Source organism: Gavia stellata, chromosome 3 (assembly GCF_030936135.1).
Source record: "Gavia stellata isolate bGavSte3 chromosome 3, bGavSte3.hap2, whole genome shotgun sequence".
Lineage (NCBI taxonomy): Eukaryota > Metazoa > Chordata > Aves > Gaviiformes > Gaviidae > Gavia > Gavia stellata.
In genome coordinates this window covers 18,199,529-18,217,596 of record NC_082596.1, presented here as the reverse complement: position 1 = coordinate 18,217,596, position 18,068 = coordinate 18,199,529, and the positions used below count along the sequence as shown (strand labels likewise).

The following is an 18,068-nucleotide window of genomic DNA, read 5'->3' as shown; positions in this document are numbered from 1 at the left end:
ATACTAATCATTTCTCTTGCCCCTTTCAACAGCTGGAATGTGGAAATCCTGGGTCTTAATAACTACCATACAAGAAAGTAGTAAGATCTTTCCATCTTAGTCCACTAGATCTGAATATCAAGAGTGCACAAGCACACTTGTGCCATACCTCTAATACACATGAACAGCCAAAAGAAGGTTATGGACAGAAAAAACCAGCGAGTCACATTGTGCAGATTTACTCCCAATATGCTTATTCACTTCATCTGCCCATCCTCAACAATATCAGCTCCATTTCTAATACATACTGTTGTTAGTTTAACTTTTGCCTCCCCTCTCTCCCCTTTTGATGAATAATCAAAACCTACCTCGTGGTAGCCAGGAGCCATACAATTTAAAAATTTGTTGCATGAAATACATGCAGCTATGTTAAAACTAAGACAAAAATAATAAATATAACTAATTATGTAATAATACAGAAGTCCATATATATGTATATGTTATTCTTAAGTTTTTGGTTGATTCTGCTATTCATGCTATATGAAAACTGTATGCTCTCCCAGAAGCATCAAATAGCAACAGCTGTTTTATGTTATGCATTATATATCCCTCACATTTTAAGACCATAAAGAACATTATTAGGTAAGTTTGTCTTGGCCCAAAACTCATAAGTAATTCAAATTCTTTGCCTGCAGTGTTTTTTTTTCTGTTATGGTAGGCATGATTAATTTTCAAAAGACTGTAGGAAATATTATTTTCCTTTATGTGTTTAGCTTTAAATAATCACAGAATTATTTCATTTTCATATTTTTCAACATGAAATATCAGAAAATAAATGTAAAACTAGATGCCAGACATCACTGCTGTGAGAAAATACCAAATAAAAAGTGTGCAGTTTCATGTGACATAAGACCTTTAAAGAGAATAAATTTATTTTTTGCTTTTTTTTCAATTCAGCTTGCATTTTCTTGTTTTAAAAAATGACAGAACTGAAAACAGAATGCATCCACTAATGTGAAAGAAAAACATTTCATAATATTGGCTTAATTTTTGGTACACCATTAAATTTGCTTCCAGTAATGTATTGTTACCTTTGTAGTTAACCTTGAAACCAATTGAGCCCACACTTTCATCCGTTTGAAGGTGCAACCACATCTGATTGCTCATGCTCACAATCAAGTCTGGTACAAAGCTCCCAGTTAACCTATAGATAGGAAAAAAAAGTCTGTAAAGCCATTAAGTATTAATTAATTAGATTATTTTTTTTTTCTCTCTTTTTGTAAGGAATCTAAATAGCTATTAAGTATTTTTTATGTTTTTTGGTTTTAAATTCATTATATTCAGCCCACACCAAATTAGTTACCTACTGGCTGGTAAGCCAATACAGCTCACAAGGTTCTAATGACTGCAGATTTGATAGCAGTTCAACTACTGCTTGTGTTGTATTAAAATATTTCACCTCATTTTCAGTTGCTGGTCCAGAAAGACATGCATCTCTCCTAATCCTGAACCTTATCTGGCAGTCCTGTGTATACGACTCAGATACATGCAGGCATATCAAATAGCGCTAGAAGCCCATAATGAGGCACTACATTTATTCTTCAAAAAAAGTATTCCTCTGGTATACAATTACCCACTTTAGAATACATTCATTGTGCATTTAAGATGAAGTTGTTATTCTTAAATAGCAATACTATTATGAAGGTCCATGTGTTCCCTACAGTCTCTCACCTCCCCTCATCAGCTTTACTGCAACAATGGAAGAATATCCCTGCCAGACTCAGCTGATGTTCATTCCTTCATTAACAAAAATACCAGATGCCAGAACTTTAAATCCTCCTAATGTTACAGGATGTTGATTAATTAGAATGAACTAAACTTGGTTTTTCTTTTTTTCTTTTTTTCACTTTTCATATTGTTTGCAAAAATTTGAAAGTCAATGCAATCTTAAGTGTTCATTCTGTTTGCTGAATGAAATAGTGTGATAGCAAAAAGGAAATGTTGTGAAAGCTGCAGTTTTATGTTATATTGCATTTTTTTCCAAAATGTTGTCTCAAACTTGGTAAGAGTTTATCAGCTAAAATAGAATGGTGGAAAGTACCCAAACATTTTCCATTCTTGTAAAATGGATCATAAGCACAAGACTGTATAAGAGTGAAAACTGTTAGTTTGTTTTTTTGCAGTTCTAACCATTCCTTAAAGCTAGCTGAAAATTCAAATGGACTATTTTAAATATATTTTGCAGTTAATTTTAGTTCTTCCCTCCGGTCTTTTTTAGCTAGTTTCTGTATGAAATACTCTGCTGTGGGAGAAATTCATGTCTATTTCCCACATCTGTGTTCACAGATGGAGCTACTACAAAGACTCTTGCCAGAATTGAACAAGTAAATGCCTGGCCAAAATAATGTAGTAACTGCTCATTCCCGCACTAAGGGAAAGTGTCTTCAGTGAGTTCAGTCTTTGCCAAATTAATAGATTAACAGGATGTTCCTCAGAAACAACACTGATGTAATGGCTAACAGTTTTATAATTGTCACTGGTGACTGACAGTACATTTTGGGAATACTAAGGCCATTGGGAATATTAATCTCTTTGTTGTGTCAGAGAGAATAATTCCTATGATAAACAGCCATCAAAATTTTTATCATTTCTACTTTCTAAAGTAAATTATACTTTTTTTTTAAATGCATACAGTTTTCAGAAAAAATACTTTTCAATTAAATAGTACATGGGGAAAAAATACCGTTTGAAAATGTGTTTTTGAAAATAAGAATCAGTCAACAGAACACAGAAATCACTTGTTCTTCTTTTTTTAAGTGCTTAGGGATCCCTGTACAATATTTGGGAAGACTTTGGGGCCACAGAGCAATAAGATCCAGAAAAAACAGCATTATGTGAAGGAAGCTATTTAAGAAAATAATGAAAATCTGCAGTTATGAATTATCCTTTCCTTCCTCCTGGGGTTTATGCGACTTCCTCTACCTTGGATTCAGTACCTATATCCCTCTCCTGGAAGCAGGTTCTTACACCTTCCCTTTCAAAAGCTGAGCGGTGAACATTGTCAACAGCAGAAATGGATAGATGTGATTATGATGCCTCCCTTTTTATTAAACAGCGTAACAGTTATGACACTCAGCAGGGTGTTTTCCACCTCTTCTTCAAGAACTGCAGAACTATCCCTCCCACATACTAGTGACATACATTCCTTCTGAGAGAGTACACTGAAGACTAGGTTAGAGGATATTCAGAATATTGTGACACTCTCCATCTGCTGCAGATGATTTGTAATATGGGAGATTGGTTACACGTACACCCAACACCGCAAGCATCCTAAAGCTGTAAGAATGAGTTTCATGCCTTGTGCACTGGATTTTCCAGATGCGTATTACAGAAACCAGTGCCCAGATGTGTATTACATTAAGTCACCTGCAGAAACCGTCAGACCAAGCTGCAGAAAGCAGACTTCCAAACATCCTGAAAAAGTGTTGTGACTGATGTATGAAGGAGGACCCACCATTTCTTTTCCTTCTTCCCCTCTATCCCTTGGTAATAAAAGTTAAGACTGCTCCATCTTGCAAAGATCTTAGCTCCGCAGGAAAGCACTAAGAATGCCTTCATATTAGTGATCTTGTCAAACACACAAAAAATGTACTCCATTCAGATTTAAGTTCACTTAGGTGCTAGGCTCAGTAGCCTGGAGCAGTCTGTCATGTTGCTGGGTACATGTATATAGGCACAGAATTATAGGCACCCAGGGAAACTTAATGGCAAGTACTGAAATGGCTTTGGAGTTTAGTTACTTTGAGATTAGCACCAGCAGAGTAGGAATTATCAGGACTCCAATTCTCAATTTAGGAAGCATAATTCTATCTAAATGCCACTTAAATTCAGTTTTTGGTTCTGAACCTTTCTATCTAGCAGTGCCCAGTAAAACTAGTGGATTAAACACTTGGATAGCTTTCCTGATAACTTTGATAAATTGGAAGATAAATGTTTTCACATCATTTACACGTAAACCAGACATATTCACACTAATGTTCTTCAGCAATTTGCTGGAGGAAAGAGAATTATGTTAAAATTTAAAATCCAAAATTAAATCATACAATAGCTGATTTATTTGCTGTGCATCATATTTCAGACAAAGTCTGCATGGCTCACAGGAGAAAAGATTAACAAGTTTTTTGCAGTATTCAGTTCCATCTTCGATGTAATTTTTTAAAAACATTTTAATCCTAATAACTTCAACATTGATACTTCTGATCACAGAATGTGATCATTCCACTGATTAACAAAAATAATATATGTTCTTTAATATTTAAACCCCACAAATTAATTGGGTGATTTTTTGCTTTTCCAGGATCCCTACAGTAATAATTCATTAAAATTATTTACCTAATTATTTACAGAACAGATTCTCTTATCATATGTTAACACTTGACAATTCTAATTAACTCTTTTATTAAAGACAATGACTCAGAATTCTTTTATATTCATGACAAGTTTAATCCTGTAATTTCATAATTTCTCCCCAACACAGGTCTTATCATCAGACATACTTTTATAAAATACTAACATCTTTAATGAAATAAAATCTGGACAAAGTGCTTTACTACAGTACTCAAAATTTGAAATATCATTGTACTGTGCCTTAGTGTGTTACAGTAATTCAGGTACCAATGAAAAACAATATTTTAGTTAAATGTTAATAAGTCCTGGTGAATTTGTACTTAATAAATGCTCTTTCCACATGAGAGGATAGTCAACAGAGTTTAGGAATCTAAGAATATCTGAAATTGAATTCCAGCATTATCAGAAATATATTCTGAAGGCTTGGTACTGTTAATGTTTATAAAATAGAAATACAGTACTTCCCCACAATTAGCACATCTACAATTCTCTGAAGAAACTTTGCATTATCCTAAAGTAATAGCACCTGAAATACCTAGCCTAATCCTGGTATCCTCATTGATAAGAAGGGATAGAATGATTACAAAAACCATTAAAAATAGAAGGTCAGATAGTCTATCCTCTGAAGGATAAATCTAAGGGGGAATTCATGATGAAAATCTGCAAATCTTGAAACAACTGTATTTTCTGCTCAAAGTTTTGTAATTAATATTATTAATGAGATGAAATTAGCAAAGAAAAAAAGGTAAACATTGGGTTTAGGGTATTCAAACCAAACAAATTATTGATATAATTCTTATGATGAATAATGGAAAGCTACAGTATATAAAAATAGTATGAATACATTTCCATTAAATATAACACAGGCAACATCATTCTAAGGAATCTTAATTCTGCTATTCTTTTGGGGTTTGATTAAATATATTTTGTACGAAACATTTATCACATCTGCTTCAGTTCTGATCTGTGTTTTAAATTTGTAACTCATTTGAACTAATGATAACATAAGGTATGTACGGAGAGGCCAGTTTATTTAAAAACAACAGCTAAATATTATTTGGCCTTTTCCAAAAATCTTTTCTAAATAGCAGACAATCCCTTATGGCTAAAATACGGCTTCTAAGCAATAAACATATTTTTTGTTATTTTTTTCATAAAATTGAGTCAGATTTGAAAAAAATAAATACAATGTATTTTAAGGGGCCTTCATTTCTTCTACAAAACACTGAATTATTTACTCAGAATGGAATTGGAGCTACATAAAATGACAGACTACAAGTAATACCTAATTAGTGTTCTGCATATTTTCAAATGACTGGGGAACAAACAGAATCATTGGACTATACTGATGTCTTCAAAATTTTACAAATGAAGGAATAAGATTCCATATTTGTCTTCTTGAGACTATTGTTGTTATTATAAGACCAGTTATCATCAGAAGTTAAGTATCCGAGAAATTTTACAAATGAAGGAATAAGATTCCATATTTGTCTTCTTGAGACTATTGTTATAAGACCAGCTATCATCAGAAGTTAAGTATCTGAGAAATACGGATTCTGAAGTTAATCAATGGTTGTTATGTATATATCTCTCTATATATATATCCAGGTTCACACATTCCAGAAGAATGCTAATGGATGATAAAAATCTTATTTAATACTCAGTGCCGTCTGATTTGTAATCACATGTGGTTTAGGTAATATCTTACTCATATTTTCTCTGTAGTAATTTTTTTCACCTTACTAACTCATTTTTTTGAGTTATATACAATAGTCAATAAGCACTTAAAGGTTACATACTTGCTAGAAGATTGTAAAAGTTTATGTATCAGTCGTCCATTTATCTATTTTCAATTACATTCTTACACACTTTTAATTTGAGAACTCACTTATAGAGGGAGCACAATAGCCCCTAAAAATTTACATCTCTACACATGAATGTACAGACTATATCTTTTAAAAATTCTGATTTTAGTTTTTTTTCTTTTCTGCTGTCTAGCTCATCTTTTTCTGAATTCAGAACAGTAAACATATAACAATGTGTTCAAAATGTCACCTTCAGTAATTTTAGAAGCTCAGTAAGATTAGTTTTTGTTGAGATTTACCTGATTTTAATCACTATTTACTCTCATCAAAAAACACATTAATGATATTCTGTAATGCATACAAATTGTAAATGCAAAAGACTTACACTTGAAGCACAGTTTTAGGATCACCCACTTCTCCTCCATCACCAATGGTCAGTGTGTCATAGCCAATCTCCAGATCAAATTCTTCAAAATTTATCTGAATAACCTAGGAAATAAAATAAGTAAATATATTTTAGAAATAAAGAAATGTACCTGAGAGATGAGTCTGTAAATAAGCTTTTCAGCAGTGTAATTAAAAGAGATTTTCCAATTAATAATTACATGCAACGTTAGCATATTCTACAATAAATTATTGTAATTAACCCAACAGGTTTGGTTCATGAAATATGAATTATAATAACTTTAAGGTATCATCACTCTGCTGACCTCCTCAAAGCAGCATCATTTCACTTATTTATGTAGTTTTTACATTTAATACAGTTTTGAATCATTGAATTACATTTTGATTAAGATATGCTCAAAGGGCAACATAACTAATTGCACTTTGTGCAATACAATTGTCTTCAAATAATAACTGAATAATTGTACTTCACTAAGTAAATGCAGTGAAGGTGAAGAACATAATTTACTCCTGACATCTATAATCTGGCTCAAGTAGGATAAAGCTGGATCAAGGTAAAAGTAATTTTTTTATTTCATGAACCTGAGTAAAATGCAACTATCAGAAGCATGGGTATTTTTTATATCCTGTAATTTAAATTGCAGTATGCAATTAGCAATGCATATAGATAAAAATGACAGAATACTTATGTGTAGGAATTTTTAACTTATGTCTGTAATAAATGGTCTTTAATTATTGTTATAATTGAGAACTGAGACTGTTTGTGTTTTAAGGTTTGGATGCCATTCTGATGGATTAATATGACGTCCTTGAAAGCTCATATTACTTTGCAACACTGAGGTTCTAGTAATCGTTTGAAGAAAGACATGTTTCTATGAACAAAAGCCAGTACAGACAAGTTAGAGAAACTGATGTATGTTCCAAGGATTGAAATTTGTTCTGAAGGAAGGAGCAACACTTTTCTTTACAGGTGTAAACGGGAACATAAGTACACTGAGGAACGGCCAGTTTGGCATATTCACATATACAAACTGTGTGCGCGCGCACGCATGTATGTGTGTACATGTATGTGTGCATTATACTCCAGGGAACACAGTCAAGTACAGGGAGTTAAGATGGCCCAGATGGAGAGGACATAGAAAATTGTGTAGGCAAGTAGCTGATTTGCTCTAATCCTCTGAGTAAAGCAGACAAAACCACACATAAATCTTCTTAATCTTCTTAATGTAAAAAAAAATACTCTGGATAGTTTGTGTTGTTCTAGCCAAAGAATTTGTAAGCCTTGACAGAAGAATTTAAACTGAAATCCATAACTAGGTTTAAGACTGGCACATATTTCATTCACAATTAAAAAAAAAAAAAAAAAGAAAAAAGAAAAACTTCTTCATTTTTGGTCCACATTTAAATTATGTACAATTATATGTGCAGTTACATCAGAACAGGACAAAGGCTCCACAATAAAACATGGGATTTTCTGGACAAATAATATTAGTATTGAATTCAAGTTGAAAGTATATTTCACTTATTAACAGTAAAATGAATTTTGCAATAATATCAATACTTAACTGCTACAGCATAGAAAACTGAAATTTATATTCATAGTAACAAGAAATCCAAGATGTTAAGAAAAATTGCATAATTAGTTCATCTACCTAAATCCTAATCCTGTTTTCCATTAAACACCAGAAGAAATTTAATCTTATTATCATATATTTCTTGGTAAGTGAATCAGTAATCATTTTTTTTAAATTAATATCCTTCCAGATATTTTATATTAACTGAATACTGCCAAAATATTACAAAACATCTGTCTTTTTGTAGTTGAAGTACTTGTCTTTATAAGCAGTGTCAGAAAGCTAAAACAGCTTTTGTTTAGCACAATCAACAATATCCCACGCTATGTATACTTCATTGCAAAGGAGAGGATATAGGTTAAGGAAAACATAAGTTCCTTTACAAGTGTTTCAAGATATATTTTTATAATTATGGCTGACCAGAAAGAAAATACATATCTTCACCCATATGATTAACGTTCAAAATATATTCTTAATTTCACTGGCAAAACGTAAGGGTTTTTTCATTATTTTTTAACAATGCTTACAAATAAAAAAGTAAAAGAAGTCCATGAAAAATATCTGAATCATTAGGGAATACTATGGAACATGAAAAAATTACTAAATTTGACTTTCTTGTTCAAAACACAGGCTTCAGCTTGAATCTTTCCACTAGTCTCTGGTGAATCCCCAAATTATTGATGATTCTGTTCTGATCTATCAGGTTATTGGCTGCTCTGATGTAATCTCTCATTCTTCTGCAATCTGAAATTCTTTTCTGACTAAATTTTTTTATTTTAAATCAAAATAGATGTACATGCAAAAAAAGTTTATTATTTGGTTCTTCTGCATTAACATTTTTCAGAGAAGCATGTTTTACTAAAAGTTTTCTGGCCCACTCTCTTTCTTTGTAACTCACCTAAAACTGTTGTAATGGGAAAGGTACGACTTTGAAAAGTGTAATTGTATAAGGCCACAGATGCATAAATTACTCTACATCTGTTTTGTATTATATTCTGTGAAACAGTCACATTTTTAAGACAAGAAGTAGCAATGAAGTAGTTAATAACTTTCACAATTTAAGAATATATTAAAAAATAAAATATTTTATTATAGTAACTTGATAAATTTGGAATTATAACGTGATAATCCTATTCTTGCAGTTGTTATTATCATGATTTCTTCTTAAAAGTTTCTGAATCATCTGAAAATTGGAAAATGCTGCAACTTTGAACAAAATTACCAGTAGAAAAACAAAACCAGAAACAGTAACTACCAAACAGGATCATATTTTATGTATAGGAAAAAGTAAAATATTATTGCTTGAGCCAGTAAATCATTTTGCGTACTATGCATACCTCTGCTGCAAGAGGGTTAGAAACAGCTACTCCAGACACGTTACAGTACAAATGAAATATTTCATAACTCCAGATCATTAAAGGGTAAGCAAGCAACTGCATGTAACCTACTAATAAACAACCCATTACAACTTAGGTTTAACATACCACACTTTTGAGCTGATTTACAGTACAAACTTCGGATTTGGCAAAGTAAACTTGCCATTTGTTTGGCATATATGTTTGTCGACTGAAACGTAAAGGCATTTAATTTTAAGAGAATTTGCACAAATGGAGCAAGAGTAACAGACAGCAACAGAAGAGTTGTCAATATCCAACATGCAAGAGGCAGTAAACTCATTTACTACATACATAGTGCACAAGCATTTATGTGTTGTAACTGTGAAAAACAACAGTGTGTATTTTTTGGAAATTCCTCCTCTGCTGTTTATCTTTGACAGGCGAAGTACACAATGTATAATATAAAATGTACTTAAAATCTTTGCAAATATGCCTGAATGGCAAGAAAATAAGTACTCTTAGTGATAAAGTATATTTTCAGAGTCCTTGTTTTACAATGTCAGATTTAGTTTGATCAGACCCAAAGACAGCTGGATTTGGCAGTGCTTAATATATTGATTATTCCCTTTAGAATACTGAAAAGGTGTTTTGGTGATATCAGCATTTAAAGTTGAGTGTGCTGGATCCTTTCAAAATAAAAACTGCTATTTAGGTAAGATGAGTAAATAACTTAAAATTTTTAATAAACTTGCCAAAAAATCTGCTTTTACAAGTCATCTAACATTTTGTCTTTTTTTTCTTTTTCTGAAAAAGCTGTAAATGGCAGACCAAAGGTAGGTGGCATCCTTGAATCAGTTTAACATTAGAGTAAAACCTCAAGGTAATTCTACATTTTAGTCTGCTACTGTTTGTAAGAATAAACACTTCAGGGAAAACTGTGCTGATTTATCATTATTTTCTATGTATTTTTAAACCAGATTAGCATTACTAAATTGTGCTATTGATCTGGTTAGTAGATGCTCAGTAATCAGAAGCACAGGGACAGGTATTCTTCAGCTCTAAATTCAAGTAAAGACTTTTTTCCAGTTTCCCAGAGCAAGATATAAGCATCATTAACATAAATGAGATATAATCCATTGTTTTTATTGATCCATATAAACCGTGTTCATGTTTAAAATGTATTTATGTATTTATTGTATTTATGCTCTGCCCCACAATCTCATTTAAAACTGAAAAAAAAAAAAAAAGAAGAGCGGAGGGACCACAAAATATTTCCAAACAGTCAGGTATATTTTCAGGAAACGACACTATGAACAGAAATATTTCATCAATGATTTGCCTGAACTACAACATTCTGGACATGAGGATGATACCATCAAACATGGGTTCTGGAAGGCAGGCACAAGAGGGAAATTTCAAAGATGCAGAATTTCAGCTGAGACAATTTACCATCATAGTCATGATCTATCATTTCACACATTGTAAATCAACTAATGATATGGGATATGTATCTGTATGGCTTCAGAATTGAGAAGAATATTTTTACTTAAAATCAAGCAATATAATAATTACTATTCTCTTCTTTTTCAGAAACAGCTATGCAGTAGGCCCTGAAATTTTGTACCTTTATAGTAGCTTTTATGATGTATCCAGCAGGTAGCAGACTACTATAATCATCCTGATACAGACTAATCATATTTTGAATTTTGTTTCAGAGGATATTATTAAGCATGTCCCTAGACACTACTGTCAGGAGAAAAGAATCTTTTCTTTCCTCTTGCTCCATATACCCACTTATATATAAACAACAAATTTATTTACAATAAAATATGCTGAGCTGTGCACTCCTTATTCACTAAAATAAATATGAAAATAGCTAAAAGGAAGGCAATAGTCTTTCTACATCCTGGTCTGCTTTTGCTATTTACATACCCAGAAGCAATAAACAACTTATAATTGCTGAATTAAATTAGATTTATAAACCCAGAAGCAAATAAACAAAAAAAAAGACAGTAATACTCATGATTATTATCCAAGCTATACAGAATAAAAGTCCTATTTGAAAGATAACTTTCTGAAAATTATGATGGTGTACTTTCGTCTGTAATAATTTTGCAAGCACTTTTCCAAAGGAAGAAATGGGAGCAGACATCTAATTTCTAACAAATTTCAGTAGATGTACCTCCTTTCTGTGCCTTGGAATATATCGTTTGGAATCCACTCCATGGGCAAAACCGAGTCTGTTACCCAGCTTAGAAATAACACAGAACACTTTATTTATTGAAAAGTCAATGGCTAACTAGAGAACTTCCTACAACTCTTCAGAGAGAGAACATGCTTAAGAGGATGTGTTCCAGACAGCAATCTTTCCAGACAATTGTTCAATATGACTGTGTGTCTAGTTTCTGTTGGAACTAGCTCCCCAAAGATTTTTCAAAGAAAGTAATGTTCCAGGTAAAGTACTCAAGTTTTTTAAATTTCAAAACATACAAAGCAGAATGGTGTGTAACAGAAGCATGTATATGTGCTTCAGAACTGCTTTTAAAGGGGAAATGTAAAGATTTAACATCATATGTTATGTGCATCTGTTATCCTAAAGCTTCCCATGCAAATGTAACTCTAAAAATATTTTTAGATGTATAGTAATGTTTTCACTCCATAAATTTTTACATTTTACCAGTAAAATAATGATGAAGAAGTTCTAAAGATGTTATGAATCTCTTTTCCTAAGAACAGTACTTAAAAACTAAGATAAGATATAGCTTAAATGAGCTATATCATAGAATCATAGAATGGTTTGGGTTGGAAGGGACCTTCAAGATCATCCAGTTCCAACCCTCCTGCCGTGGGCAGGGACACCTTTCACGAGACCAGGGTGCTCAAAGCCCCGTCCAACCTGGCCTTGAACACTTCCAGGGAAGGGGCATCCACAGCTTCTCTGGGCAACGTGTTCCAGTGCCTCACCACCCTCATGGTGAAGAATTTCTTCCTTATATCTAATCTAAATCTACCCTCTTTCATTTTAAAGCCGTTACCCCTTGTCCTATCACTACATGCCCTTGTAAAAAGTCCCTCTCCAGCTTTCTTGTAGGCCTCCTTCAGGTACTGGAAGGCTGCTATAAGGTCTCCCCGGAGCCTTCTCTTCTCCAGGCTGAACAACCCCAACTCTCTCAGCCTGTCTTCACAGGAGAGGTGCTCCAGCCCTCTGATCATCTTTGTGGCCCTCCTCTGGACTCGCTCCAGCAGGTCCATGTCATTCTTGCATTGGGGGCCCCAGAGTTGAACGCAGTACTCCAGGTGAGGTCTCACGAGAGCTGAGTAGGGGGGGAAAATCACCTCCCTTGACTTGCTGGTTGTGCTTCTTTTGATGCAGTCCAGGATATGGTTGACTTTCTGGGCTGTAAGCGCACACTGCCAGCTCATGTTGAGCTCTCATCAACCAACACCCTTAGATAATATTAATAGTAAGGAACAAATTTGAATTAAAACATCCTTCCAAGAATGCAATATTATTACATACTATTTTGCTGCACATTGCATATAATTCAATGATTCAAAATATCTAAGAACTGCTAGCAGCTGTTTGGCATAACAATAGTTTAACTGGCTCTTTGATAGTCACCTATTACATGAACAAAACACAATCAAAATGAAATAGCCTAAATATTAAGCACTTCTGTCCTTTCAAATTTAATTTAATCTTTGCGTATCAGAGGGGATGAGAAAAGGGGGAGAGGAAGAAGAAAAGGAGAGAGAAAACTTGGAGATTTATAGAATATTATAGAAAAAAGCAGGTGACACACAAAGCTGTAAGACAATTCCAGGAGTTAAATACTCACTAGCTGAACTGGAAAGTTCCTTCTATATTGTTGAGTGCCTTTGTTGGCAATAGGATTCATCATACTTAACGGTAGACATCTACAGTGCAAACATCTATATTTGATGTAGGCGGCTTCATCACCAGTGAAAAAAACATGTCTAGAGTGTAATCTATTTCATCAAAAGGTAGATAACACACAGTAGATCAACCACAGCTTCGAAGTACCTATTCCTCTTCCTTGACTATAAAGTGAGACTAGGCATTTATATATGGATGTCTACACTGTGGACATCTAAAATGGAATTCACTCACATAAATATATTTAAGTAGCATCATCTGAGATGCTGTAAAGCAGCCAAAAGATCCATACAAACCTGGCAGATACAGGATCTTCAGGAGAACTGTGCACTTTTGGGAAGGCAGATAAAGACCAGATGGAGTTATCCTGGAGTATTGTATGTCAATGGTTGCCAGTAATCTCAATTCTACAGATAGCAGATGAATTCTGCTTTGCAGACATTGGTAAACACATCATGTAATATCTTTCATGCAGTTCTTTAAAATGGGTTTTTGCTTTGTTCTGGTTTGTTTTTTTTAACTCCAATACTAATGCTAAATGTTAATTTTCCATAGAGGCTAATCCTGCAATCAGTTATTTATAAAGGTCATTTAGAATTATTTACTTTGTGGACACAATAGTTGAAAACATATGTATAGTCCTTCCCTATCCTGAGAACAAATACTACTGGAAAGTCCTAAAATGGAAGGATAGCACATTAAAATAACAGCATGAAGAGATTATATTTTTATTTTTCATGTTATTGTTTTCTGTTTGCATAGAAGTATGACCTGTATTGTGTTGGCTTGCATTCACAAAAAGAGTTTCTGGGAATGATTAATCAGGGGAGTACAGTCTCAGCATTTAATCAGCCTATGCAACCCCAATAAAAAAGATGTATTCCACAAAAAAGAAATTATTCTGTAAATAAGACCTTCTACAAAGAAACAAAAATAAATAATAATTACAGAACTTAATTCAACTATCAATATAGCATCCACAAAGGGGAATAAAGGAGTGCATATAAATCATTAAGCAAACACATTGACTTTTACTTAAGTCATTGTGTTTATCATGTTCCCTAAAATACAAATTATTATATAAATTATATCTTGTGAAACAGAATATTGTGTTGTGGGTTTGGGATTTTTTTTTACCTCTGAGCAATTATTTCAGATTGGATTTTGCCATATTTTCTCTCATAAAATTTCTTAACCTTTGCAAATGCTGTCTCATTATACCTCCAAAATTTACTAGCAGTTGCACATAAAATTAAGTTAACTTCACTTATTTTTATTAAGCTACTAGAAAAGAACATACATTTTTTGATTTAGACAGTGAAGGAAATAATTGGTGTAGTAACTAACTTTAACATGGTGTGGGAATGGCATTTGTACCTAGAAGATAACGAGAGGAAAAGATTGGACTTAGAAATTCTGGCCACCTCTCTAGTGCCAGTATATCTATTATTGATCTACAAAGAAATCTACTTCTGCAAATATTATGTTGGAAAAAAGCATGGTATGAATGGTCCAAACATACTAGCAACAGCAAGAAATTCACCTCACTGAAACACATCCACAAGATATCTACTTTCATCCATTTTCACTGTTAACTCTAGAAAATAAACACCTATAGACTGCTGATAATGTCATGCCCATCCTTTGCTCATCAATCAAAAGGAATTCTCTGATTGTCTTCTTCACTGATAGAAGTGAAACTAGGCAAGGAGAAGAAAATACATCCTGTTTATATCTGTATGTCCTCATATGCCCTCAGGATGGTTAACTGGTTTTGTGCTGAGGATGTCTGACTACTTCCCAGTAGGTAAAAGATGTGCATTTATATCTGATGGTATAAGCTGAAGAAATGCTGCTGTCTGATTGATAGGCTTTACCTCCATAGTTTTCCATAGAATCACAGGTCCCTCCATCAAAACAGTTGTGTTATTATTTATTCGGTTATAGAAAAACAGTTTCAGTAGGAAAAAATATTGAATCCATAATTTATTATAAGACTGAGGTATAATTTTATTTAAATTATTTATACTGAGGTATAATTTTATTTAACATTAATACTACCATGGAGCAGCTAATCCTGGAAACCATTTCCAGGAACACTTAGGACAAGAAAATCATAAAGAGTAGTCAGCATGGCTTCACCAAGGGGACGTCATGCTTGATCAACTTTGATAAATTTCTATGATGAAATGACTAGCCCGGTAGATGAGAGGAGCGCCGTGAATATTGTCCACCTGGACTTCACGTAGGCTTTTGACATTGTCTCCCATAAGATATTCATAGACAAGCTGTTGATGGGTGAACAGACAGTGAGGCAGATTGAAAACTATGAAAGTCTGGGCCCAGAGGGTGGTGATCAGCAGCATAAAATCTAGTTGGAGGCCAGTTACTGGTGGTGTATCCCAGGTGTCAATACCGGGACCTTCATTGGTGTTCTGGATGATGGGGCAGAGTGTACCCTCTGCAAGTTTGCTACAACACCAAACTGGGAGCAGTGGCTGATATCACAGAGGGTCATGCTGTCATCCAGAGGGACCTCAACAGGCTGGAGAAACAGAACAGGAACCTCATGAAGTTCAGCGAGGGGAATTGCAAAGTTCAGCCCCTGGGAGGGAACAACCCCATGCACCAGACTATGCTGGGGGCCACCTAGCTGGAAAGCAGCTTTACAGAAGTGTACCTGGGAGTCCTGGTGGATACCAGGTTGAACATGAGCCAACCAAGTGTCCTTGCTACAAAGAAGGCAAATGGTATCCTCAGCTCCATTAGAAAAAGTATTGCCATCAGGTCACAGAATCACAGTATCACAGAATCACTACGGTTGGAAATAACCTGTAAGATCATCAAGTCCAACCATCAACTAACACCACCATCCCCACTAAACCATGTCCCACAATGCCACGACCACACGTTCCAAACACCTCCAAGGATGGTAACTCCACCACTTCCCTGGGCAGCCTGTTCCAGTGTGTCACCACTCTCTCAGTAAAGACATTTTTCCTAATATCCAGCCTAAACCTCCCCTGGAGCAACTTGAAGCCATTTTCTCTGGTCCTGTCCTGTCACTTGTCACTTGGGAGAAGAGACCAACACCCACCTCTCTGCAACCCCCTTTCAGGTAATTGTAGAGAGCAATGAGGTCTCCCCTCAGCCTCCTCTTCTCCAGGCTGAACAATCCCAGTTCCCTCAGCCGCTCCTCATAAGGCTTGTGCTCCAGACCCCTCACCAGCTTTGTTGCCCTTCTCAACAAGAAGTCGAGGTGGAGGGAGGTGATTCTTACCCTCTGCTCAGCTGTGGTGAAACTCATCTGGATGTGGTTTCCAGTACTCCTCAGTACAAGAGAGACTTGGACATACTGGAGAGAGTCCAACAAAGGGCTGCAAAAATTATTAAGGGACTCAAGCATCTCTCCTATGAGGAAAGACTGAGAGAGCTGGGACTATTCAGCCTAGAGAACAGAAAGTTCACAGAGGATCTTATCAATGTATTTAAATACCTGAAGGGAGGGTAAAAAGAGGAGGGACCCAGGGTCTTTTCACTGATGGGACAGAACCGGAGTCAATGGGCACAAACTGAAACACAAGAGGCTCTGTCTGAACATCAGGAAACAGTTTTTTACTGTGAGGATGACTGAGCACTGGCACAGGTTGGCCAGAGCAGTTGTGAAGTCTCTGTCCTTGGAGATATTAAAAAGCCATCTGGACAAGGTCCTGGGCAACTGTCTCTAGGTGGCCCTGCCTGAGCAGGGGAGTTGGACAAGAGGTCACTTCCAACCTCAACCATTCTGTGATTCTGTGAAAATTGAATCAACTGAAAATTATGCATCTGCTCAAAAATGATCACTTATCACCTTCACAGCTAGTGCTTTTCTACAGATAAGCTATTTGGAGAGAAATTAATCTTGCCTGTTTTGGACATTCATCTTAGGATAAATAATTAATCAGTACATTAGGATTTGTAACTCTAGTGAAACTAGTATCTTGTCATTAACTGGAGAGAGAGTTTAAAATAAAAAGTCTAGCTACTATGGCAATTAACCTTCTGTTGACTAAAGCTAGATGACACTGATCTACATAAAGTTTCCCTCTTCCATAAAATTATACCTCCATGTTGTCTTTACTGCAGTTGTGAAAAAGACAGGGATGACTATTGAGAATAACATGCTAATTATTTTCTATTACATCTAGCTGAACACAACTCCCTGCCTGGGCAGGATTTGATCTAGTAGCTTAAAGAATAAATTAAAGGAATGGTAGATTTTAGAGAAAGGTGAAAGATGCAATTGATTACAACTTAAGGGCTATAGAAACACACAGCTATGTGGTTAAAAAGAAATGTATACCCATATTAGGAAGTTGGACATAGCTAACCTAAGATCACATTTGTTTTCTTAGGCTGCCAAAATTCAGAATGGCAACAAGGCCAGCTGTAAAAAAAAAGGGGGAAACAGTTTTGAAATATCTCTAAATATTAATTTTCAACAAAAAGTTGTAGACCAGAGATCAAAAAGCTAATAAATTGAAGTTTACAAAAGCCAATAAAGCAGGTTTGGTTTGTGGTGGTTGTTTTTGTTTTTTTTTTTTAAAGACATGCATAAATATTGAATTAAGCATAAAATCTTTAAAATGTTTATACATAAGTACTTTATAATGTAAGTACTAAT

The 18,068-nt window shown here is 34.5% G+C and overlaps 1 protein-coding gene across 3 annotated transcripts in view; it reads right to left on the bottom strand.

Moving 5' to 3' along the window:
* Positions 1 to 18,068, bottom strand: part of CSMD3 (CUB and Sushi multiple domains 3) — a 731,455-nt gene that overhangs the window by 364,664 nt on the left and 348,723 nt on the right. For all 3 annotated transcript variants that reach the window (XM_059815714.1, XM_059815715.1, XM_059815716.1), the window contains 2 exons: positions 6,577 to 6,680; positions 1,071 to 1,183 (listed from right to left, as the gene is read on the bottom strand). In XM_059815714.1, coding sequence (XP_059671697.1) covers positions 1,071 to 1,183; positions 6,577 to 6,680 — 217 coding nt within the window. The remainder of the gene's footprint in view (positions 1 to 1,070; positions 1,184 to 6,576; positions 6,681 to 18,068) is intronic.